A 27,469-nucleotide genomic window follows, 5' to 3' on the forward strand; every position below is an offset into this window, starting at 1 on the left:
AAATGTCTGACCTACAATTTAGAGCCACATAGTTTTTAAATGAGACACCAGGCATTATCAACAAATGGTCTCTATTGGTGTTTCTTATCTGAATTTTTTACTAAATTAGGTTTAATTTCAGATTTACTCATTAGAAATTTGCAGGATTTTGTGTGTGTGTGTGTGTGTGTGTGTGTGTGTGTGTGTGTGTGTGTGTGTGTCACAATTGTTAAATATAGATTTTGGAAAGATATAATACTTCCTTTTACTAGTCAGAGTATACTTTTTAATATTACAATGTTACCAATTGCAACTTGCTAGTCAATTGATGTTTTCAATAGTATAACCAAGATAACCACCCTCCTCCATAAATTAGTGTTTAGCTTTATGGTTGTCTCTAAGTTCTTGAATGTATTTGACCTATGCACTTAATTTTTATTAAACTTGTAGATGCTACAAAAACTATAGTATTTCCAGAATTCTAAATTCTGAATTCTTATTGCTCATAAAGATCAAGGTTGATCTGCTTGGTCGTTGTTGGATCACAGAGATTTCTTGACATATTAATACTAGTAGTTGCTGGCTGATTAGCTATATTAAAAATAGGAATACTCTTTCCACACTTTACAAAGTACAGAAGTAGATGGTGCTTGTCTTAGCATTCCACACAGGCTGTGTCGAGTTTCACATGAAAGGAGCATGATAAGGAAGGGTGTAGACTGAGGACACTCAGCAGCTGTGTGACCACAGAAGGGACAGGATCCCCCAGCTAGTCACTGCTGTAAAGGGGATGGGTGGGTGGGGGCAGGAATAAAGAGCTTTGCTGCTAGGATGTTTAAAAAGAAAAAAAAAAAGAGGCAGCTTTTATACTGACTCTTTATTGTACAAGAGAAAACTATTATATTTTGCTATAATATGTGAAAGTTTGCTATTTGTAATCTGGCCTTATCCATTTAAAATGATAGCTTGAATGCAATTATATGGTGAAAGGTAACTTTTAGAAATTGGATTAACATTCTCAGCATATGTACAAAATGAACCTCATAAAATATTCTAACTGGCCCAAGCATGCAAAAATAATTTCTGAACTGAGATTATAACTAGGCTTCTTCATTTTTATCCAAAGTATGGTTTTAAATTAGACTTTGATATGCCTACTAACATCGAGTTTACTAGAATGTATACTTAATTATTTTGGAGTAGAAAAAAGAGTTCTCTTTCTCTGTCTAGTTCATATTTTTATTCCACTTATGTAAAAATCTAAGGCCCAGTAACTTGCCCAAGGCTAAGTAACTAGTTAAGAGTGTGTTTTAACATTATCAGTTCAACCCATGCATGTTATTGACCATTAATCTAACTAGTATTTGGGTCATTTTTGGAGTATACTCCTTCAAAACACTCAGGTGGATGTTGGGATCTCTGTTCCTTTTAAAAGGCATTAAATAGCGGATTAATGTTTATATCAGTTTTTAAAGTGCCAGGAACCATTCTTTATTTTCTTTTTATGTAAGTGTTGTTGGCATACAATATTATATTACTTTCAGGTGCACAATATAGTGAATCAACATTGGTTTGTGTGTTGTATAGGTCAGTGTAGCATTTGTACCTATTACATCGGTAATGTGAAAGTCAGACTGTCTAGAAGGGTAGCTGTATGTTCCCAAGAGTCTGCTAGTTTTTGCATTAATAAGTTGTGGTGTGTGTTAATATTTATGGTTGTACAGTATCGCTCTCATTCTTCTATTGTTTAGTAACTTATACAATAGGCTTATTATCTTCTTCTGATAGTAATATAGTATTTAGTGATGGTGGAATTTGTCAAAATATCACATATGGAGATATATTTATATATTTATATATATACTCACACATGCATATTTTAAAGTGAGAAATTGTCAGAAAAGAGCAAGTAAATAGGGCTGTTCCCAGTTAGGTAGACCAAGAGTTTCCAGCTCTAAATTAAATCCTGGGGTATGCAAAGAGGGATGTTTTTCCACTCTCATATGTATATCTGCTCTAAAGGATTACTCAGTTGTAAGGAACATCACCAGATTACCTATTTGTCCTGTCTTCACACCCAGTGACTACACAAAACCCAAGCTAACTCCCTATTTATTGTTTAGATTTTAGCTTAACCTCATCTCCTTTCTGATTGCATTCCTTGCCCATTTCCGGTTAGGATGGGTCCATCCTGGTCTTCAAGCCTCTGTTCTTCCTTCCCATTCTGTATACCTCTTTGAGTTTATTTGATCAAATTTTTAGCTTTAGGGGCTACCTGCTCACAAACCGGTGCTTTTAGACCAATTCACTCCCCTTAAGTTCCAACCCCCTGAAGGATTCCCAACAGTTTGTCACCTTCGAGGGGATAAAAATGTTTTCATAGTGAGCAAAAATGTCTTACTGTTGTTATATGTAAAGCACAGATATACATACAGTGCATAAACAGATGTACAGTGTACCTATGGTTTTTAAATTTTGTAACAATTAGGGGGAAAAATGCTTTAAAAGCACCTTAGCTGGTAGTAATGAAAAAAGGTTGAGGGATCACTGTTCTACACCTATCCTTTTTGGACATTTCCAGTTTGATATTATTTAAAACCTTCAAACTCAATTTGTTCATAACTGAAATGATTTTTTTTTCATTGCCCAGCCCACCCAAATCAGTTGTTATTTTTTTTGTCTTGTCTCAATTAATGGCATTGCTTGAATTTCCATGTCCACTCTGTCTCATTACTCTATTCCCAAAGCATCCCTTCAGCTCAGGCTGTCTGTAGTCTTTCCCTGTCTGCATTATTGCTACAGCTCTTTAAATTACTCCTCCTGCTTCTGTTATCACCCTTGCTCTAATCTTTTATCCACGCTGCCCTACAGGGAGCTTTCTAAAATGTACATCTGGTCATCTCTCATCTGTTTAAAACTCCAAATTCTTAGGGATCAAAATCCTATTTCCATTGCATGACCTACCTTTTCTATTATTTTCCTATCTTTTCAGATTCATAGTTTTTACTCTACCCTCTTGCCCTCCCCAAAACACACTTCTATTTTGAAGTCATTCAGGTTCCTCACATGTGCCATTTCCTTCCTCGTCTATGGCCTTTAGCAAAAGCTGCTCCTTCTGCAATGATACTGAGCTTTGGATTTCTTCTTCTCTTCCCTACCCCATACAACTTCCTCTCTACCAATGCTCAATTTAGATGTCTTGTCCTCCTAAATGTACTTTGTGATCAGTTTTACTGCACTATTTGTCACACCAGGGTAAATATGTATTTTCTGTTTCTTTGTTTTCACTAAACAGCCTGTTCAGGAATTACTGTCCTCTGTGTATTTCTGACTCCTGCATTATCCAGCAGGCATTGTATCAGCATGCGCCAAATGAGAACATGCTCAAATGTGGGGGTAGTTTTAGGTACCACTATTGTATTGAATTTCCTAGGAATTTACCATATATTTTCCACTATAAAATATCACATACTAGATTGGATTATACTTATTCCTTCTTTTCAATTAATGTTATTGACTTTAATCGAACAACATGTTAAGAATAGCTTTTCAAGTATTTAAATATTTGCTTTTCAAAAATAGAATTAACTAATTTTACAAGTCATTCATTCTTATCTCCAGAATACTATATTACCATTTTAATAGACAGATTTTCAAAATATGTTTGACCCTGTTTTTCTCTCTCTCTCGTCCTATTTAGCTAAAGGACACGAAATCAGCAGATCAGAAAACAACACTACTTCATTTTCTAGTGGAAATATGTGAAGAAAAGTACCCTGATATCCTAAGTTTTGTGGAGGATTTGCAACATTTGGACAAAGCTAGTAAAGGTTTGTGCTTTTATAGAAAACATTTCATTGCTCTGGGTCTTCAGTTCTTAAAGATGGAAAGTAATGCCTTTTACTTAAGCATGCTTGCTACTTTGTCACAGTGTTTTCATGCTGAATACGTCACTTTAAAAATTGAAGTTGTAGAACATTGGTTTTCTGATTGATCATTACTGTTGTTACGATTTAACTTGATTAGATAATGAGCCCAATATTAAAAAATGTCTGGCAGCCGCACCTCTGCTGCTGTGCCTGCTCCATTGGTGGCCGCTGTCACACTCCATGACTCAATGTCATTCACAAGCACTTGGTACTATTATGTGTCTAGTAATCAGTGTCCCCTACTTGTCTGAGTCCTAAGCCTATCTCCACCCACCTTGCAGGTGGAGCCTGCTTTCTCTGTCCTGGTAGACACTGAACTTCCAGAGATTCTGTTTGCTCCTTCCTAATGCTAACCTTTGTCACCTGCTTCTGGCCCCTGCTCTGGTTAGATCAGGTTATAAGGGTCATAGAAAGGATAAGGCCATTATTAATACTTGGATATAAAATGATCAAATGCAATTTTTTGACCACCTGAAGAATCCAGTTTTTATTTATATATCACATTGATCCTGTGTGGGAAAAACAACAACAAAGCATTAATTGGCTTCCAACAGCTAATTTATGAATACTCATTTTTATGAATATATACGAATGTATTGCTATATAGTTTGGAAGCAACTCACATGAAATGGTGGACTATATGTACTATTTGTGTTGAACACTGGCCATTAGTAATGTCAAAGTATTTTGTAATCTGTTTATTTCCTTCTTAAAATTCAAGTTTGTCAACTTGAGAATACTTAATTTTTTCCATGTTATTGTGAATACTCCTTCGTAAAGAAAAAAAAATCACTTTTATCATTCCCTGCCTTCTTTAAATGTTTTTCCTTCTATAAAATAGGGATTGTAGCTAAAAGGCATGTGATTAGATGAGATGTTCTTTGACACTCATTCCTGAGATGTATGTTTCTTTGAAGTGTACACCTCATACAACCTGGGGGCAAGGGAGTGTCATGGTGCTGGAAATATTGGTCTGGATTTTTAAGACTAAAACTAAACTTTTAACTTTATTTTTCACTCCTGCCTCCAAATGCTCTAATGATGTTGAATTACTTACTTTGCCCTTACTTTACCTTAAAATGTCTTTGATAAGAAGAGAGAGGGAGAGAGAGAGGGAGGGAGGGAGGGAGGGAGAGAGAGAGAGAGGAGAGAGAAAATGTGTGTGAAATGAAAATAATTCAAACTATTTCCTTATATGAAATAATGTGAGATAGGGCCAACGAGCATAGAGAAAGAAAACATTAAAAATAGCTCAGTGATACTTAAAATAGTTTTTTTTAATATATTTTTTATTGATTAAGATATTACATATATGTCCTTATCCCCACGCTGTCCCCCCCACCCCCCGCTCATACCCTCACCCACCCTGTTGTCCCTGTCCATTGGTTAGGCCTGTATGCTTGCATATAAGTCCTTTGGTTGATCTTTCCCCCTTACCCCCACCCTCCCCTACCTTCCCTCCAAGGCCCCATAGTCCAATCAATGCCTCTCCGTCTCTGGATCAGTCCTTGTTCATCAGTTTATGTTGTTCATTATATTCCACAAATGAGTGAGATCATGTGGTATTTATCCTCTCTCCAGTTCCATCCATGCTGTGGTAAATGGTAAGAGTTTCTTTTTCTTCTTCCTCTTCTTAAAGGATACCTTTCAGCATTTCATATAATGCTGGTTTGGTGGTGATGAACTCCTTTAGCTTTTTCTTATCTGTGAAGCTCTTTATCTGACCTTCTATTCTGAATGATAGCTTTGCTGAATAAAGTAATCATGCTTGTAGGTTCTTGCTATTCATCACTTTGAATATTTCTTGCCACTCCCTTCTGGCCTGCATGGTTTCTGTTGAGAAATCAGCTGACAGTCGTATGGGTACTCCCTTGTAGGTAACTGACTGTCTTTCTCTTGCTGCTTTTAAGATTCTCTCTTTGTCTTTTGCTCTTGGCATTTTAATTATGATGTGTCTTGGTGTGGTCCTCTTTGGGTTCCTTTTGTTTGGGGTTCTCTGCGCTACCTGGACTTGTAAGTCTATTTCTTTGACCAGGTAGGGGAAGTTTTCTGTCATTATTTCTTCAAATAGGTTTTCAATATCTTGCCCTCTCTCTTTTTCTGGTATTCCTATAATTCTGATGTTGGTACGCTTGAAGTTGTCCCAGAGGCTCCTTACACTATCTTCATATTTTTGGAATCGTTTTTCTTTTTTCTTTTTCGGTTGGGTATTTTTTGTTTCTTTGTATTTCAAATCTTTGACTTGATTCTTGGGATCCTCTTGTCTGCTGTTGGATCTCTGTATATTATTCTTTATTTCAGTCAGTGTATGCTTAATTTCTAGTTGGTCTTTTTCATATCCTCCAGGGTCTCACTAAATTTATCGGCGGTTCCCGTAAAATTCTTGAAAAACCTTATAAACGTGGTTTTGAACTCTATATCCAGTCCTTTGCTTTCCTCCATTTCTGTCATTTGTGACCTGTTTCTTTGTCTCCGCATTTTTTATGCTTCCCTGTGTTGGTAGAGTGGTTTTGTGTGCTAGGTGTCCTGTAGGGGCCAGTGGCTTAGCCTCCCCAGTTACCTGAGGTGGACACTCTTGGTGCACCCCCTTGTGGGCTTTGTGCACAGTCTTGTTGTAGTTATGCCTTGATTGTTGTAGGATCACTGGGAGGAATTGACCTCCAGGCCAATTGGCAGTGAGAATCAGCTGTGTCTGCAGTGGGAGAACTTTTGTGCTGAAGACACCCTTCTGGGGCAGGACTTGCTTCAGTGGGGCTTTGGTGCTCACTGAGTCTGCCCCCTGAGAGTGTCCCTTATGGATCTGAGGAGTTGTAATCTGTATGGTCCCCCTCTGACCACTGGGTACACTGGCTCTTGGATCTAAGGAGGTGCTAATTTAGCCTCTGCCTGAGGTTACCCAGCAGGGGCTACGAAGAGAACTGCAGATTCCCCTTCCTTTTTTGGAGTTTGGAGGTGCCCTGATGAGGCCCAGCTGTGAAGCAATGCAAGCTGCTGTGGAGCCTTGGGCCTTCTCTTGGAAGTTCTGGGTCTGTCTGGCCCAGCTGCAATTTGTTAGGTAATTTTCAGGTTGCAAAGGGCCAGGGCATTCATATGTAAAAGCCTCTGCCACAGCCTGTGTGGTGTGGGGTCTCAGGGAATCAAAGGGCAGAGCAAGCAGCTATGGCTGATCTTCAGCCCTGCCCTAAGGGCCTGCGTGTCTCAGTGTCCCGATAATTGCTGCAAGCACCTCTGAGGGAAAGCCTCCCTCAAGTTCAGAGTTCTGCCTGCTGCCAGACAGTCCAGTTTCTCCCCGTATGAGTCCTGGGTCCCCAGAGACTTCCCGGAAGCAGAGTTCAGAGCATTCGGGAGCTTGTGACTCCCTCCCAATTCAAAAAGACAGCCACGTCCTCAGGTACCAGCCGCTTTCCGTGCGCACGCTCAAGGCTCCGTACCTTTGCACTTTACTTTCCCAGCTGCTCCTCTGAGTCTCAGTGTGCTTTTCTTTTTTCTTCTAGTTGTAGAATTTACACTCAGCCAGCCTTCCTGTAGTTCTGGATGATGTCCGTTTTGTCTTTTCGTTGTATTTTTGAAGTTGTTGTGGGAGGCAGCAATTTTCCGGTGTTTACCTTTGTCGCCATCTTAGTTTCTCCTTAAAATAGTTTTTAAATGACTGGCTTTTTAACTTAGGGAAGGCGACATTTCTGAAATGAGATTTCTGATATTTTGGAATACAGTTTGAATTAATGGCTTGAAAAAGAATTGAAAATGGGTGTTTTTGATGAACATTAAACTTGGTAAGTAACAGAGTGGTAGAGGAAAAAGTGGTCCAAAGTGCCTTGAAATATAAAGGTAATTTTGTGTGTGTTTTTCTAGTGAAAAGGTAGTTGAGTAGTTAACAGCTTATGTAAACATTAGGTTATTTAGCAAGAATTAAATCAGTGCGAACATTTTCTGCCTGATAGCAGTTTCTATTTCCGATCACTTCACCATCTTTCCTACTAGTTCTGAAGCTGAGCAGTAAGCCTGAACATACCTCTGTTTCAGATGCATTTCTCATCGTGGAATTTACTTTCTAGCCGTTTTGCTTGTAAATTAAGGTTTTGAAATATCATTTACCTCTCATGACTCATTTGCTTGTACTTAAAATTCTGTATGAATATTACGATGTTTTGCTTTTAAAAAATATTTAACTTTCATAAGGGCTTGCAGAGTTGTAACTTGGTAATTAGATTTTTCTGTTTGTTTTCTATCCTGATGTTTCTATGGGGCAGTGGGGGCCTAGAGGGGTTTAGTTTCCATCTGGTTAGCAGAGGAACACATATGTGGATTGGTCAGCAGATACCGTTAATTTGTTTCACAGGGAGCAGCCAACTTCATATTTGAAATAAAATAGCCATTACTAAGATAATTTATACTGTAGGTGATTGTTGAGCATAAGTGCTTTGTATGCTTCTATTACCCTATTAATGAAGGAGATTTTAGAGGAATGATTGTGATGTTTTGGATGAAATAAGTCGGTTTGCTATGGAGAATTTCAGTGCTCTCATATATCATTATTTAAAAGTTTTCAGATTTGAAATCTCCTCAGTGAGCTATCACATGAATTAAATAGTACCTTTGTTTTTGAGATAAAACAAATCTTGGCCATTAGGTACTCCTGGATCAGCAGGGGGAACTTGCATTGCAACTAATGAGCTTACCCGTATGACAATTTTCGAAAATCTACTTCATTAGGGCGGCTTCTTTCCTAAGAGATAATAGCTTACGGCTTATCTGTTGTATTTCAGTGAAAGTATTTTGGCTCATTATTATATTTCTCTACACCATTGTGATAGTTCTTTCCTTTTCCAAACTTCTCAGGGTTGAATGTATTTTCCTGTGTCTAAACAAGTGGAATTAATAAACTCTGAAATACGAAGGTTTTATAGATTATTTCACATAACCTCTTTCATTATTAAATTGGAATGATATTTTATTAATGAGTAGGAAATAAGACAAAACTGTGGGATTTCTTGAGTTGTATTAAAATAAAACAAAGGTAAATTTACAGTGTCACCTTGTTCAGCTCTGTCTTTTTCAGGGTTATCAAAGCTCTGGCATATATTTCCATTATCCTAGATAGTGAACTCTGAATTCCAGAAAGACCGTGCTACTTCCTCTGTAACTATTCACTCATTCATGCAACAAACATAGTTGTATGCTTAGTCTGCGCTAGAAACTGTTCTTCTTGCTGCTGATCCATGGCATAGTTTCTGTGTCTTGGTGCAATGCAGGCTCCCTCACTCATATCTGGTTTCTTCCCAACTGGTTCTGCCCTCTTATTCTCAGTATCCTTTGCCTCCCTCTCTTCTTCTATGCAACCTCTAAGTATTGCTGTTATTAGCCTAATAGTGAATTCTTCTCTTCTTCTCTCCTTCCCCCCCCCGCCCCCCCCCCCCCGTCCCCGCCCATGGCTTCTCCTCAGTTGATCTCTCTAGTTCCCATGGGGTTAAATACCATCAAAACATTAATGACACAAATTTATATCTGATACTTCCCTTCTGAGCTCCACACTTGTATATCTGCAAGCTTACTTGCCTTCTCCAACCACATCTCAATGTGTAAATTACAATGTGCAATAAAATATGGCTCTTGATTCCTGTACCCTTAACCTCTCCTCCCCTTTTAAGTATGTGAAAAAATCCTCCTTTGTCCCTTTCCTTCTATTCCCTTTTCTTATTTGCCATGTCATTTTATAGCCTTTCAGTATCTCAACTGAGAGTTGTGTGGTAGATTTTAAGTTGAATCTATAGCAAGTGGAAGCTGTGACCAAAATGCTGTCTCCTTCATCAAGTAACAAAGTCAATATCACCTTCTCTTTTGTGCTTTTTCGTTATTGGAGACCTCACCTAGCTTTTTATGTATTCTACTTTGTCCTTAAAAAAATAAATTTATAGTTTTTTCATAAAATCTTAGACCACTATTTAAGAACTTCTACTATATACTAGAGACCATTTCTGGAACTGCTGGGAATGTAGTTAGCTTCTAGAGAAAAGACAATATTAAGTGTACTATCAGAGTGGATTTAATGATCATCCATTTTTATAGTTACTTTTTTCTGTTTCCACATTTTTAGCTTTCAGGAGTATTCTTTGATATATGTATTCTTCTATTTTATGGACTCTCTATTTTTAAGGCTTTATTTGTTTTCTTTTAGCTAGTAATTTTTTGGTTTTACCCAAATAGTTGTCTACTCAAATACATCTCTTGGTTTTCAATTCCTCGTGACTTTCCAACATTTTATGATAAATGCCTTACTAAATACCAAATGTTTATCTTTTATGCACCTACTGTGAACACTTAGAACACTTAATTTCCAGGTAGCTGCCACCTGGAAACTGCATAGTGTTTGAAAATTTCAAATTCATCTGCTATAACAAATAGAAGGCATTTCAAAGCCTTTCATTAACCTCCTATGCTATTGACTTCCAAAAAAGCCAATTAAAATTTGTTAGTGAATTTGATATAATTATTTTGAATATTCAGTATTATTAATTCAATTGCATTTTATATTTTAAATATATATTGTCAGTGCATTAAAGTATTTATTGTGTAACAAATTTACAACATAAAAAGCATTGTGTTAGAACCATTATGTCATGAAGGTTATTGCCTCATAATTTTGTGAGACAAATAATTCATGTTTCATATCAATTGTAGGACATAGAAGTTGTTGAAAATATACATTAGGATACATTTCTCCCAATATAGTGAAGTAGTTTGATAGATACATATTACTGGTGGAAGACATTTATATAAAACAATTTTGTTAGAGGAGACAATCATATAGGATATTGCTTTAATTGAATATATATATACTAGAGGCCCGGTGCACAAAAATTTGTGCACTCGGGATTGGGGGGAGGGGTCCCTCAGCCCGGCCTGTGCCCTCTCGCAGTCTGGAACCCCTCGGGAGATAACGACCTGCTGGCATAGGCCTGCTCCCGGGTGGCAGAGGGCAGGCCCAATCCCTAGGTGCAGCCCCTGGTCGGGCTCAGAGCAGGGCTGATTGGTGAGTTGTGGCGCCGCCCCCTGTCATGCACAGAGCAGGGCGGATCGGGAGGTTGCGATGCCACCCTCAGTCACGCTCAGGGTAGGGCCGATTGGGGGGTTGGGGCACCGCCCCCTGTCACACTCAAGGCAGGGTCGATGGGGAGGTTGCGGCGCCTCCTCCTGCCACGAACAGAGCAGGGCCAATCAGGGGGTTGGGACACTGCCCCCTGTCACACACAGAGCCGCAGGGCAATTAGGGGATTGGGGAGCTCCCCCCTATCAGGCACAGAGCAGGGCTGATCAGGGGGTTGGGACGCCTTCCCCTGTCACGAACAGAGCAGGGTGGATAGGGAGGTTGTGGCCCCACCCCCTGTCACACACAGAGCCACAGGGCAATCAGGGGGTTTGGGCGCCGCCCCCTTTCACGCTGATCCCGGTGCCGGGAGGCCTCGCGGCTCCGCTGATCCTGGTGCTGGGAGGCATATTACCCTTTTACTATATAGGATAGAAGCCTGGTGCATGGGTGGGGGCCGGCTGGTTTGCCCTGAAGGGTGTCCTGGATCAGGGTGGGGGTCCCCACTGGGGTGCCTGGCCAGCCTGGATGAGGGGCTGAGGACTGTTTTCAGGCTGGTGGGTGACTGAAGTTCCCAACTATTCCTTTTTTCTTTCTTTTTTTTATTCTGGGCCAGCTTTAGCTCTGGCTCCAGCTCTGAGGCCTCTGCTGCTGAAAGCAGGTATCTGGTTTGTTTGGGTTCTATAATCAAAACACTGTATCAACTCCAGCTCTGAGATCCCGGCTGGCTGAAAGCAGGTTTCTGGGGTTTTGTTTAGCTTCTATATTTGTTACAATGTTTCAAACTGCAAGCTCAGAGGCCGGCAAGGCAGGTGGGGAACGTTGGTTTCCTCCGTCACTGAAGCAAGCAAGCCTCATGTTAGCTTCAAGGTTCCTGGCTGCTGGCCGCCATCTTGGCTGGCAGTTAATTTGCATATCGCCCTGATTAGCAAATGGGAAGGGTAGCGGATGTACGGCTAATTACCATGTTTCTCTTTTATTAGATAGGATACACACACACACACACACACACACACACACACACACACATTCATACTGTTTTGGTCTGAATTCTATCCAAATACATTGAAGCCCCAAGGTTCATAACGTGACTGTATAGTTGGAGATAGGGCTTATAGGGGTGATTAAGCTAAAGGAGGCCTTTAGGATGGGCCCTAATTCAACCTGTCTAGTCACCTTATAAGAAGAGGAAATCTCAACTTACAGAGAGACTCCCAAATGTGTATGCACAGAAGACAGATTGTGTGAGGACAGCAAGAAGGTGGCCATTTGCAAACCAAGGACAGAGGCCTCAGAACAAACCAAACCTACTGACACCTTATCTTGGACTCTAGAACTTTGAGAAAATAGATTTTTGTTGTTTAACCCACCCAGTCTGTGGTATTTTGTGATGGTAGTCCTAGCAAACTAATACACTATCTTCCCTTGCTTGTTTTTTTGGCTATAGAATAGAGTAGTCATTACTGAATGATTATTTTACTTTATCAGATCAGTTGAAGACACAGTCATAGACCTGCTGTGCTGAATGTTCATTCACTAGTAATCAATAAAGTAATATCAAAGGTTCTTGTACAAACCATAAATTATCACATGCTTTTAAATAATTATAGGTGTGCCTCAATTCCTTTTTTGAATAGACCTGACACATACGTATATTAGGACATGTATAAGGAAACACTGAGGCATTCTAACCCTGAAATTAAATGTAAATAATTCATGAATATATTTTATTTTAGAATGCATTCATTTTTAATGGGATACACTAAGTTTTTCCTTTCCTTATTATATCCCAATGTTTAATTTGTTTGCCACTTACTCTTGTTTGGCTAATATAAAGTTCTTATTTTATTATAAGCAAGTAGTTGATAAAGACTAGTTACACTGAATCATCTTTTGACACTTTTTCAGAAGAGTAGAAATGGAAAAATGGTTTAGCCTATTTTTTTTTTCATTACCCTATGGAAATAGTGTAAACATTTGGTGTCCACCAATGGTGTAGCACTGGTTTCACAGGTAGAAGGTAGAGTAACAAGCCATGTCTGTAAAGCTAGTCTATGACTTCTGTGTAGTCAGGCCTCCGTGATCTAACCTGATTATCTGTAATCACCTAATAACTAGACCTAGGAATCATAAAATAATTTTAATGTTATTACAAGCCAAATATTAAAAAGGTAAACTTATTATAAAAATGTGATCCACATAGTTTTGCATTCATTTACTAAAAGGATGGTATTTGTAAATTAGCACTTTAACATAAAATGTTATTCTGAAATATAACCAGGCCATTCACAAGGCAATTACAGGACATATGGAAAATACTTACAGCGCCCCGTGAGCACTAAGAAGCCACAAGGTCCAGGTTGTCTGCTGAGCAGCATTTTGTTTTAAAATCCTTCCAGTTTATTTTCAGGGGATATCTATGTAGGGATTGATCAGAAGTTTAAATTGGAGACTTTCATGAGATCATTTTATAGTGCAAATATAAACTGTTTTGGAAAGCAGCAGAATGGAATATAGAAAGAACATGACTAAAATCCCAGGAAGGATTTGTGATTCTATGGCCTGACATTGAAGAACGCTGAGCAGGGAGGAACTACTTCACCTAAAGTTTTTTTTTTTTTGTAATACTGAGCCAGGAACGTTTCCTGAGTCGGCTACTGCTTGGGCTGATGGATGATGATGAAGAAGGAAACCACATCAGGAAGACCTCCATATCTTTTTGGAGGTTAGCAGATGGAAAGTGGCATCAATATAGCATTAATCTTTTCGAGAAACTAACAGTTTACAGTGTTTGCAGATTTTGGCCAGCTACAGATTTGAAATAGCTACTCACACAGTTCTATCAGTGTCACTCACGAGCCATAGCGAACATCAGGTAGCAGGGCAGGATCGACAGTGACAGCCAAGGTCTTGGAGCTCTTAGACTGCTGCCATAAAGCAGTATTTACTGCACCTCCATCTTGCAACATGAAGTGGAAGATTACAAACAAGGTAGATGAAAGAAAATTTCAGAATGAGAGCATTCTGAAGGATAGCTTAACTCAGCAAATCCATATACCATAGAGAAATCTAACAGTGGGTGGAACAAACACATTTATGGCAGTCTGTAGCATCTTGTTGCTCACCAGGTTGACATGGGACTGAAGGGTTGAAGTGGCATTGACCAGGTGCAGCAGGTACTGTGTTTATGCAGCATACAAAATGTTGAATTAGTATATATATTTACTTTGTAGGGCTACCATAACTAATTACCACACACTTCGTTGCTTTAACCAACAAACATACTCTTTAACTGTTGAGGAATACAGAAGTCTGAAATCAAGTGGTGGGTAGAAGTGGTTCCCTCTGGAGGCTCAGGGAGGAACCACACAATGCCTTTTTTTTTTTTTTTTTTTTTTTAGCTTTGCGTGGCTGCCAGCACTCCTGAGTATTTTTCTGCCTCCATTTCATATTGCCTTCTTTGTGTCTCTGTGTCCTCACCTCTCCTCATAAGGACACTGGTCATTTGATTTAGGGCCTACCCTAAGTCCAGGATGACATCTCGAGATCCTTAGCAGATTCCCTCTGCACAGATCTTATTTCCAAACAAACCATTTTCTGAGCTGCTGGTAGCCATGGATTTTGGGACAATCTTCAACCCAGTTCCGCCATCCTTGTCATCGGCCCCATAACTGAAGGTAGATTATCAACTTTGAATATTAAGAAACAGCTAAAGGAAATGACACTAGTAGGTATGTAAATATGGGAATCATCTATCATTATGTTGTGAAACATTTGGGTGTTTAATGGTTGTTGGTGAGTTTATGGAACACCCTTTTCTTATATGCAAATACCAAAGCAGTTAAAACCAAAATTTATAGTATGCCTCCGAATTTAAGGAGTTTTTATTTATAGACAGTGACACTTACAGTAATTCCAGTAAATTACATTAGTGGGCACAAAAAAACGTGGCTCCAGTTAGATTGCAGAGGCAATGTATTATTATTTTGAAGCTAGACAATTGGGAATCAAACCCCACATCTACCGTTGATAGAGGTGTAACCTTAGGTTACTGGGTTACAGATTTGAAATAGCTACTCAAACAAACTAAGTCCCAGAGAATAAGGAAAATTCTCTGGGACTTTGTTTTTTAGTTTGTTTGTTTAAACCTATATAATGGGGATTAAATAATTGTGCTTAAGTCAGAGATTTGTAGTAAGGATTAAATAAGTTAATATGTAAATACTAGAAGCCTGTTGCACAGATTCGTGCAATAGGTCTTCCTTCCATCTGGCTGCTGGCACCAGTTTTCCTCCAGCACCCAGGACCCAGGCCTTTGGTCCAGCCGCAGCGAGACTTGGCTTTCCCCCCCAGCTGTAATGAGGCCTCTTCAGTCTTCAGACTTGAGTCTTCAGTCTTCACTCTGCGCTTGCATATGCAAGTTAACCGCCGTCTTTGTTGGGTTAATTTGCATAGTCACTCTGATTGGCTGGTGGGCGTTGTGGAGTGACACCAATTTGCATGTTTCTCTTTTATTAGTGTAGATTCTTAGAGCTTGAATAGCACCTAGTAAGCACTATATACATATTCCTACATTTGTTGTATTTGTTGCTGTTATTTTTCAGTAATTATTTCCTGTTATCATAGATCTGCATATGTTGTCAATAAATGTGCAAGGAATCATGAGTCTCTGTGAATAATATAGAATTTTAATATATATTCTCAGAAGTTATTGCAGCACATTACAACTGTGTCTTACCTGAGACTTATGCAAGCTTTAGAATATAAGGCCAAAAAGTTATAGATTTATGGTACTAGAAAATGTTGACACTTTTTCTAAAAATTAGAGAAAAATATCCATGTTGGAAACTGCACAAATCATAAGTTCAATGAATTTTCACCAATTGCACATTCTAGATTAGGGAATGGAATTTGGAAAATGAGTTCTCTTTGCCCACTTGTGCTCCAGCTTGTCACTTTATTTTTATTTCATAGTTTGAGCTTTGATACAAGATTTCTTTTAAAAAAGGATTCTACTACTACATAACCTTTAAAAGCAATTAGTCTTCCAGCAACTCTTCAGCAACTTTGAGGTTATTATTTTTTTTTTATGGAAGTGTTTGAATTTTACTTAAAAAAACAAATTTATCAGCCCAGAATTACAAGGAGTGCCATAAGGAAATAGGAACTAACACTTTTAAGGTAAATGATATAAGTGAGAGAAGCATCTAAAAAGATGTTTACTAGTATTCACCTTCAGAGGAAAACCTAAAGAAAATGTTTTGCTCCTCTCAGAAAAGGTCATCTTTAAGTATAGATTTAAAATTGATCAGTAGGGAGCCCCTTTTGTTATGCAGTTGTCACTGTGATGGCAATTTGTCAGCAGCTGTTTGTCAAACTACATATTTTAAGGAAGAAAGAACTAGTGCTCATTTACAGTTTTTGATATCTTCTGACCCTATAAGGAAAGAATCTTTCCCAAAAAACATATCAAGCCCTTGCTGCATAGTAGACACTGTCCTAGGCACTAGTATTAACAAGGATTAGACTTGACTTTGAGTAACAGGAAAAAAATAGCAGTGGCTTAAATAAGATATTTTATTCATTATCTCATGGTTTATTTAATGCCTCTTCTGTCTCAGGCACCAGTATTTGCAGTACTGGATAGAGTACATGATCACAAAGAAAAGTCTCTGCTCTCCTGCAGGTTACTTATTAGGTGTGGATACAGAACATAAATGGAAGAAAGCAGCCAATGTATATTATGTCAGACAGTTGGCTTTGGAATTCCAGGGCAGGGTTTTTGGAGTTGATGTTGAGTGCTCAGGGGGGCCTGTAGAGAAGGTGGCCTTTGTGCAAAATTTGAAGGTGTGAGGTGCCAGCATATGAGTATTTGGAAAAGCACTATAGGCGAGGGGAGAGCAAGTGCACAGGCCCCACAGTATGGAAGTGAGGTTGAAACAGAGGGTGGAAGGGGAGTGTAATAGGAGGTAAGGTCAGAAAGGTAACATCCTATAGGACAGGGGTGGGCAACCCCTGGCACGTGTGCCAAACATTGCATACCAGTAACTGTTGCTGGCACGCGAAACCCTCTCTTATAATCTTCCATTTACAGTTTTTTTCTTAATATTGACTTTTTTATTTTTCAGATAAATTCAGTGTAGGTGCATCTTAGGTAAATAAATAATTTTACATAAGTTATCTTAAAGACCATAGACATGGATTGATGAGAGAGGGGAAGAGCAATTTCTATGCCTCTGCCTTAACTCTCCCTGCCTTCCTAGATCCGACCAGGGTTTGGTTTCATCCACATACGCTTGTGAATCTTTGTTCTCAGTGATGAATTTTGTTAAGTCTCGTAATAGTGGTAGCCTGACGGATGAAAGTAGTAGCTCGTGCATATCTCTGAAGGTCACGAAATATAAACCTGATGTAAAATCTCTGTCATCAGTGATGCAGCAACAAAATCCCACTGATAATATCAAACGAGTCATAAAGTTTTGTGTCGGACTATCAGTGTACATGTATACATTAAAAAATAAATGTATTTTTCATCATCATATACTGTGTTTTTGTCGCTCGAATGAATTTTATTATTTCTTCAAGGTTCTTCACATACGTACACCTTAAGAGATATCAAGTAGGTGTAACATGTTCTCAAAAAATTAGGGTTAGCACGCAGAAGAATTTTGAGTCAGAGATTTTGCTGGTTTTGGCATGCACTCACAAAAAGGTTGCCCACCCTTGCTATAGCACATGATTGGCCATTGTGTACGGATTTGCCTGTACTCTAAGATAGGAACCTTTGGAAGGGTTTTGAGTAGAGGAATTGTGACAGGCATCCCACAGATACCAGGAAAGGTGTATGGAGCAGCCCCCTGAGTTGAAGGGAGAGGGTGCTCCCCTCCTCCTCTTCTTGGAAAGACTTCAAATGAGTCACCCTGAACAACTGCATTGTAGTAAAGCCAATTTTTAAAGAAGTGAAGTTAGTAAATTTATTAAAGAAAAAAAAAAGCCAGGCAAACAAATCTATCGAAATACAACTGGCCTATAAGGCCCAGGTAGACTTCCCAAGTAATTTGGTAAGTGAGTGCACTGGGGGTGGCTGAAGGGATTATATTCCCTTCTGTCTATAGGTATTAAAATTCCTCTGCCGGGTATCTTGGTACAGATTAACTCTCAAGGTTCCCCTTTTACTTTGTTATGGCTTTCCCAAAATTCATGAGAAGCACCTGGCAATTTTATCTTGCCAAGCCCTGAGACTGCGGCTTCTTAGTTTAAAGCTGCCCCCACCCCCACTTTTCCTGCATTCTTTAGCTAACCATTTGCTCTCAAGTGTCCTTGGTTTGGGAAAGATAATGGATTATTATTTGCTAGCTAGCTGCAATCTGTTTGGCCTTGTTTAATTTTCTTGTCTCAGTTTCTCTATTTTCCTAGCTTCTCACTATCCTGTAACAAAATGCTATCTGGCTGGTATTTTCAAAGGATTGCTTTGGCTATTGTGGAGGTGGCAGGAAATGTAGAGGAACAATGGTAGAAGCAGTGAAGCTGTCAGGATGCTGTAATAATAATGCAGGGGAGATATAATCTTGGCCAGGAGGAGGTAGCGAGTGTGGTAAGAAGGATTTAGACAATGAGTTTACATTGAAGGTAGAACCAACAGGATTTCCAATATGATTGGTGTGTGGGGTATGAGAAAAAGAAAGGAGTCATAACACCAGTCATCGACTGAGATGTAGGAGTAAAGATCTAGACAGGAGAACAATTTTGGAATTTTTCAGGTCCAGAGATGTGTATGTAGCTCAGGACTTGTTAGGCTGCATGGTCTCCAGTAGCCATTTATGAAAACACCTCAGAATTTGCAAATCTGTCATTTTATGCTTAATATTTACTATGGACCACATTAAAACCTCCCTGGCATACACATGCACACAAAACCATTTTCCTGAGGGAACATTTTGAATGCTGTTACAAACCCCCATATTATTGACCTCTTTTGTTTAACACAGGCGTCCTCAAACTTTTTAAACAGGGGGCCAGTTCACTGTCCCTCAGACCATTGGAGGGCCAGACTATACTTTAAAAAAAACTATGAACAAATTCCTATGCACACTGCACATATCTTATTTTGAAGTAAAAAACAAAATGGGAACAAATACAATATTTGTATTTGCATGTGGCCCGTGGGCCGTAGTTTGAGGACCACTGGTTTAACATTTATTTACCACTAGAAACATGGTGCATGAATTTGTGCACATGTGGGGTCCAGCTGGCTTGCCCTGATGGGGGACGGGATCTGGGCAGGGCAAGCTGGGGGAGCAGCTGTAGGAGGTTGGCTGGCCGGCCCCGCCCCCGATTGGGCCACAGTTGGCCTGCCTGAGTGTGCATCATAGCAGCCGGTCATTCTGGTGTCGCTTGGCTTTTATAAATATACATGTTCTTTTTAAAAATTTTTTATATATTTTTTAATTGATTTCAGAGGAGAAGGGAGAGGGAGAGAGAGAAAGATAAGTCATTGATGAGAGAGAATCATTGATTGGCTGCCTCTTGCATGCCCCACCTGCAACCTGAGAATGCACCCTGACCAAGAATCGAACTGTGACCTCCTGATTCATAGGTCGATGCAAAACCACTGAGCCACAGTGGCTGGGCTATTTACCATGTTCTTAAACATCTTATTTATAACAAGGAATTCTCAAATAATTATAGGAAAGCATGATTTTCTATTAGATAGGCTTCTCCCACTAATATTGTTTTCTCTTCTAAAAAGCTATTTTGACTTCAAACCTCTGCATAGTTGAGGAAGGCAAGGCTGCTTATTTCTCCCCAGCGAGAGTGAAATGGAACAACAGAAATGGCTGGTGCCCTTTCATTGGCTGTGCCCATCATTTCCTCTGCTTGCCTTCTACCTTTCTTCTCTCCAGCTTCCCACCAAATATAGGCAGTTCTCTTACAGTGTGATGTTAGCAATAACAGCAAACCCCTCACTGTACAGAGTATAGTAAATTCATTGGGCAATGCAATAATCAGGACAATGGGAAGAAAGAACAGCTGAGCAGAGGAGAGTGGGCCACTTGGTGAGGATAACTGGCTACTCGCTCAGCATTGCTTCTTTCAATTTATGTTTTTCTGTTATGAACTAAGCTGCAATTTATTTTGCGTTTGTGCTTTTTTACCATCTTGTTTCAATTTATATATTTTCAAAAATAGTAATAGGTTTTATAATGCTATTGTAGAAATTAGATTTTGTTATAGGCTTACTTAATAGTAAGAATTTTTTAATGCTAACTGGCGTTTTTGTGCATCTAATTCATTATTTATAACTGACATTTATAAAATATTCTTAATCTAATCTAATAATAGACAAACCGGGTAATTGACCGTACCTTCACTACGCCTCCCATTGGCTAATCAGCGCAATATGCAAATTAACCACCAACAAAGATGGCAGTTAATTTGCATATGTAGGCTCCAAGTGGTGGAGCGAAGACTGAAGGCGAGCCGGAGCTGTGAAGACAGAGGACAGATGGCGGCTCCGGCTGGGGCCGCAAAGATGGAGGACGGAAGGTGGCTCTGGCCAGAGTGAAGGCCTTGGTCTTGGGTGCCGGAGGAGGAGAAGGGAAGGCCTATTGCATGAATCTCTTCGTGCAACAGGCCTCTAGTAGTTTTATAAAATACCTTTATTATTAAAATCATATAGGAAAAATTATTTTGTTGGGAGCCTGAAATACTATAACCTCTAGTTTCCTTTACAAAACAATTGTGTTTGTGAGTGTAGGAAGGTTAATTTAGGTTGAATGAATGAATTATTTTATGGTAATGCTATCAGAGGAGTACACAAGTGGGATTCCTCCATCGCTAGCGGGGTTCTTGAGGTAACACTGAAATAAGCACTTTCAGAAGCCCTTATGGGAGAAGAAGATGTGGTAGAAGACTATTTGTGTGGAGTATAGTCCTCAGTTTCCAGTGTCCCATTTCCCTTAAGTCAGTCCTGAAAGAGGCCAGTGTGTAGGCCAGTGATGGCGAACTTATGACACCCATGTCAGAGGTGACACGCAAACTCATTTTTTTGGTTGATTTTTCTTTGTTAAATGGCATTTCAATATATAAAATAAATATCAAAAATATAAATCTTTGTTTTACTATGGTTGCAAATATCAAAAAATTTCTATATGTTATACAGCACCAGAGTTAAGTTAGGGTTTTTCAAAATGCTGACACACCGAGCTCAAAAGGTTCGCCATCACTGGTCTAGAGCTTTCATTCCATGTTGCAGCCTGGCTAGTTCAGCATCAGGTTGAATTAAAGTCCGTTACACCATTGTGTGGATTCCAAATGGCCACGGCTCAGGTGGGTGTAGGGGAGCATGACACCCCCCACAACAGGAGTCCTAAGAGGGCCAGAGGGCCAAAGGTCAAGAGAGTGCACTCTTTTGTCTAGGAGCTTAAATATCCAGGTTTGGCACCCTTGCAGTGGCCATTCTGACCACCGACTTGCTCCCAGGTGTGATTGACAGATAGGTAAGCACCTTCCCACATCACTCAGACCTTACTGGGCATGTATCCAGACTGCCTATGCCCAGTCCCTTTCCCCATCGATCAGCTGGGAAAAGACTTGGAGAATGTTAATTGCAGCTTTCCGACAGAGCTATATAAATGGCATCCTGTATCATCTAGTCTTCCTTCATTCCTTTCCGGTTAAACAATAACCAGATTATTTCAGTGGTATTAGTAATAAGTTGTTTAAGCATTCTTTAAAGAAATCAACTTCTTTGGAATATGTCATGATACCTAACAGTGAATGACATTCTTTGTAAGCTTGGTATGAAATAATAACCAACCACTCCAGGACATATTCACAAACGATTATTATTTAATTACAAAGATTACTTAAATGTGTGTAATAATCTCTACTCTCTCTTGTTAGTTGAAATTTTAATCTGGTAAATCATTGAAGCCATCATATTACAGAAAGCTTATATTCATGATTGCTTTAAACTTAAATATTTATAGTTGTGATTTTAATTTTTATTCAAAGCTTAACACCTTTAATGTATAATTATCATAATTACAAGGAGACAAGTCTTGTCTTAGATTTTAAGTATCTAGATTTTTAATCTGTTGTATTTCCCCATTTCATTTTTTAAAATCTTTATTGTTGAAAGTATTACATATATCCCCCTTTTTCCCCCCAATTGACCCGTTCTAACCCACCCCTGCACCCCTCCCCAGGCTTTCACCACACTATTGACCAATAAAATATGGTGTCTTCCCTTAAGAAATTCCTGGTCAATTGGGAGAGGGAGGCACATGAAAAAAATAAAATAGAGTGAGGTAATTGCAAAGATGATATAATCATCAGGTACGAAGGTAGGGAGAGCAGCTCACCAGGGGGCTGGCTGGAGTGTTTGACTCTTGCTATAAAGTATGAAAAGGAGTGACTCTGGCGGAGCCGACAGGCTAATATACATTATTTCTAGCTTCATGTACAGAATGGATGAAGAGGAACAGGGTAGGGAATGCAGAAGCAGAATGCTGTTTTAGAAGTAAACTGGGCTGAATCTGGATTTGAGTCAAGACACATTGTCAATGTAAGGAGTTTACTGGCTGGTTTTAAGCAGGAAAGGGATGTGTTTAAGTTAATGTTGTCAAGTAAAATGCCAGGGATGTCATGATCATTTGGATCTGAGGGTTGCAGGAGAGAGAAGGGTCAAGACTACTAGGTTTCTAGTACAGGAAAAGAATCCATGGTTCTGCCTATTGAGGTGTGGCGATTAGAGAAGGGCAGTGTGTTGGGGCAGAGACACAGATGTGTGAGGTGACAGAGACATCACCTCTGTCTGAACATTAACTGAGTGCAATGCAAAAGTTGAAATTGCCTTAAAATAATCTAACTCTGTTTGATGATGACTATTTTTTGTTACTTCTAAATCATGAAAAGGAATAAAAACTAAGATAAATTTTTTGGTAAAAACATGTGACAAAGTTGAAAGATAAAATTCATGCACAGGTCGTGACACCAGTAAATTAACACTTCTCTGATGTGGACAATTTAAAACTCTCCTGTAGTTCGGATTCCAATATAAAAAAATATAGTCACTGACCTCAAAGAATATGACATGTGTGAAAAATGTGGTTAAATTATGTTTGAAGATGCATAAAGGAGCTAGTTCTAGAAATATTGCTGAAAAAGATAAACATTAAGGAAATGCTTAAATATTCTTTAGTTTTACCCATCAGATGACCCCAAACACTATTCTATGTTTTTTTAATATTATTTAATGTAAATTGCTTTATTTAAACTTCTGCAGAGAAAATTTACTAGAATATATACATTAAAACATATTACACTCAATATTGATCATATGCATAAAATCAAAATATTTATGAAATTATTTATCTTGATGCTTTATAATTTCAGGTATACATGCACACACTTTATCAATTTTACAACACGTTTCCAAATATATGAAAACTGCATGATAAGATATAATATGAAATATTTTACAGATCCCAGGTATAGATAATTAGTAATAATGAAAGAGGTAAACTTACCATTCTTAGTAGTAGCAGACCTTCATTGTCTACCCCTTCTGCCCTTAGCAACACCTAAATATGCTGTTGTTTACAGATATAATAATTTTCACCTGTGCTGGTTTCATTCAAAACAATTTTGGGTGTGTTATCCACCATGACGATTCCTACATTTCCACGTTCAGTGAATGAAAATGAATCTTTGGAGAAAGCAGTAGATTATATTTTACTAGGGACCCAGTGCACAAATTCGTGTACCTTGAAAGGAACTGTGGGCTGTGAGACTGCAGTGGGAACAGGGTTGGGTCTTGGCCCATACTCCATGCCCCCTCCCGGCTCCTTGCACTGTGCCTGCGGTCCCCTGTCTGCCAGCAGCCACTCCCACCGTTGCCACTCCCATGTGCTGACAGCGCTGGTTGCTCACTCACGCTGACGATGCAGAGCAATTTGGGCCGGCGCCAGCAGCGGCTGTGAGCCGCTGCTGCCCTGATCGCCCCTCAGGAGGAGGGGGAGGTGGAGAAGCCCTCAGGTGGCGACTGGGGCCAGCAGCCACTGCTCGCACCCACTGATGGCACCAAGCTATTGGGACTGGCACCAGGCGCCGACAGCATGTGCGAGTGGGGCTGGCAGTGGGTGTGAGTGGTGGCTCCAGCGCCGGCTGCAGGTGCGAGTGGGGCCATTGCTGGCAGCGGGTATGAGAGCCAGCTTCTGGCCCTGATTGCCCCTGAGGAGCAGGAGATGGTGGGGAAGCCCTGAGGGGCAATCGGGCTGGCAGCCACCACTCCCACCCACGATCGGGGCCAGCACCACCAGTGAGTGCTTGTGGGACTGGCACCAGCAGCAGGTGTGAGTGCCAGGCAGGACCGCAGTGTGCGGGATCAAAGAATTTTCAGTAACCACCTGATGACAGTAATTGGAGCCCTGCCTTGTTCTGGTGCCCCCGCTCACCTGCTCCACCATCCTGCCGCGGCTGATGCCCGCCATGTTCCACGTGTGCCCCCTGGTGGTCAGCACATGTCATAGTGACTGGTTGTCTGGTTGTTCGTTGTTCGGTTTTATATATATAGATTAGCCTAGAATTTACACCTGCATTTTTCTCTTCCAGTTGTCCTTTGGTCTTTATTTAAAAACAAACAGTGAAAAGTTGATCAGTTGGGCTAAGTCCTCTTAACTCTAATGTACAGGCAATGTCCTTGGAGACTGCTGAAGCGTGAGTCATAGCTTCGTGGGGTTTCCATCTGTAGAGTAGCCACAGAACCATTTCTTTCAGGCAGTGTACTTTTTATGATGTTAACCTTAAATTTTTAAATATGCCACAGACATTCCTAATATTTTACTCTTGGAATTAGCAACTTTTCTTTTTGGCCTAACTTCCATAACACTATTCCCCCTGCATGATGATGGTGATTTACTTTCACTTTGATTCTAATATTAATGACTTCAATTGTTAAGCTCTTCATTTCTTACTGAGTTCTAAGAATAAGAGTAACACTGCATAGTCTACTCTATTTAAAAATATTCTTCATCCTATGTTATAGCCTTTGATCTTTTATGAAATATCTGTGAGGTAAAAACATGAGATGGGATTCTTCCCATTTCACTGATGTGGAAACTGAGTCATCAAAAAGGTGCTTCAAATCACAATGATAGGACAAAGTTGCTGACCCACAGGCTACCAAGGAGTTGGAAAAGGCACAAAAGATCACCTAAGAAGCCTTCCATGTGAACCTTAAGTCTTTCTTCTCTCATCCCACTGAGAAGCGCTTACTCACTGGAATGGTTCCATGTTCAGTTGCAAGCAGTTGGCCTCCTTTGAGGGCAGCGCAGGCCTTAGACTGCTCTGAGGATGACCACTCATGAATCAGAAATGTACTTCTCTTACACCTTCTCACAGCTACTGGAGTTCTGCCCTCTGACCAGGCACTTCTCCATCCATGTAGTATGGTCTTTTTCCTAGTTTCTGACATAGAGCTCATAAAACCTTTGAAGTTTCTTAAGCAATTGTGTATTTTCTTTGCAATGAGATTATTCCCCTACAGATGGTGGGAAGGGGAACCAGGGTATTTCATGATTGGGGGTTGGGGGTCGGGGGTGCTGGTGGCCAGAGCCACCAACCATGTGATTAGAAGGTTGGAATTATCAGTCCACTCTCTGATCTCCAGGGAGGGGAGAGAGGGGCTGGAGACTGAACCTGATCACTAACGAACAATGATTTAATCAGCCATGCCTACAAATTGAGGCTTTAATAAGAATTCTGAAACTACCAGGCTAAGGGAGCTTCTGTTTGGTGTACACATTGATGTACTGGGAGGGCGGTGCACCTGGAGCAGGATGAAAACTGTACCATCTGTGCTCCCCTTTCCTTGCCCTATGCATGGCTTTAATTTGGCCTCTTACAAGTTGTATTCTTTACTTCCTGAGTTCTGTTGAGTCATCCTACCACAGGAACCTCTGGATTTATAGCCAGTCTGTCACGAGTATGGGTAGTCCTTGGGACTGGGAACTATCCTGTGAAGTGAGGGCAGTTTTGTGGGATGAGTTCTTAAACCTCTGGGGTCTGTGCTAACTCCAGGTAGTGTCTGAATTGAGTTGAATTGGAAGATACTCATTTGGTGTTAGAGAATTGGTAAGTATTAGAATAGTGTATTTTGTGTCAGAAACAAACAGACCCACTATGTTCCCTCCCAATGTTTGCTTTGTACTTTTTGTTATATGGGAATCCCTCAGACTTTTATGAGGCCTTCCTCTAGATCTTTCCCAGACTTGATGTGTGTGCATAATTAAATTGGATCAGTAGAGTAAACCCTCATATTTTAAATATGTGGTTTTGTTCAATGGTTGTAATCACATTATATTTCAACTAGAGGCCTGGTGCACGAGTTCGTGCACCAGTGGGGTCCCTCGGCCTGGCCTGCGGGATTAGGCTGACACCGACTCTCCGACATCCTCTAAGGGTTCCTGGATTGCGAGAGGGCACAGGCCAGGCTGAGGGACCCCACTGGTGCATGATTTGGGGCCAGGGAGAGAGGCGGGAGGGCTGCAAGGCATGTCTGGCTCATCTCACTCAGTCCCGATTGGCTGGACCCCAGCAGCAACCTAACCCTCCCGGTTGGAGCGTCTGCCCCCTGGTGGTCAGTGCATGTCATAGCGAACAGTTGAGTGGCCTTAGCATATCATTAGCATATTACACTTAGACTGGTTGAACAGATGACCGGACACTTAGCATAATAGGCTTTTATTATATAGGATGTTCATTTAAAAACATATAGCAGCATATTTATCTGTCATCCAGAATGCTTGGGTGTTTTCTCCTCCATTTAGTCATAGGTGCATTACTTAGTATTGCACTAGGCAAGAATGTACAAAAATATTCATTATGTGAAAACTATACCTGTACTTAAATATGTTACAGATAGGTGGATGGGGGTTGTAAAAATAAAATAATGTCTGTAATTAATAATTTCTATACTGCTAAATGGTTAAAAATAAAGTCTGGCATTAAACTGCCTGAGTTCAAATTCTGGCTTCGCCACTTTTCAGTTGTTCAACTTTTACTTCACCCACTTTACTCTAATTTTGTCATCTGTAAAGTGAGGATAATAATAATATCTATATCATAATGTTTTGGTGAGGATTAAAAAAAATAATGCAGAACACTTAAGACAATACCTGCCTCAGTAAATTTTAGCAGCTATTACTATCGTTATCACTGCTATGACCATTACAACTATTATTATTATGCTACTAATACACTTCTTTTTAATCTAATTCATAACATAACATGGTCATATGGCTTATAAACTCTTCTAATCACATATTTACTTACAGCAAGCTATATCGGGGACGTGTGTTTAATCGATTGTGTTAATAAACTAAACATTGTTATGATAAAAGAATTTTATGCACTCTCTTCTTAATTTTCTCAATTTTAAGGATCACAGGAAGGAGAAAATATGTACCATGCC

At 39.8% G+C, this 27,469-nt stretch overlaps 1 protein-coding gene across 2 annotated transcripts in view; it reads left to right on the plus strand.

The window, feature by feature from the left end:
- The window catches only part of DIAPH3 (diaphanous related formin 3), a 558,347-nt gene that overhangs the window by 328,795 nt on the left and 202,083 nt on the right, over positions 1-27,469 (plus strand). For both annotated transcript variants that reach the window (XM_036299517.1, XM_036299518.1), the window contains one exon: positions 3,680-3,809. In XM_036299517.1, the coding sequence (XP_036155410.1) occupies positions 3,680-3,809 (130 nt within the window). The remainder of the gene's footprint in view (positions 1-3,679; positions 3,810-27,469) is intronic.

The sequence above is a fragment of the Myotis myotis genome, unplaced genomic scaffold, assembly GCF_014108235.1.
Source record: "Myotis myotis isolate mMyoMyo1 unplaced genomic scaffold, mMyoMyo1.p scaffold_m19_p_3, whole genome shotgun sequence".
Lineage (NCBI taxonomy): Eukaryota > Metazoa > Chordata > Mammalia > Chiroptera > Vespertilionidae > Myotis > Myotis myotis.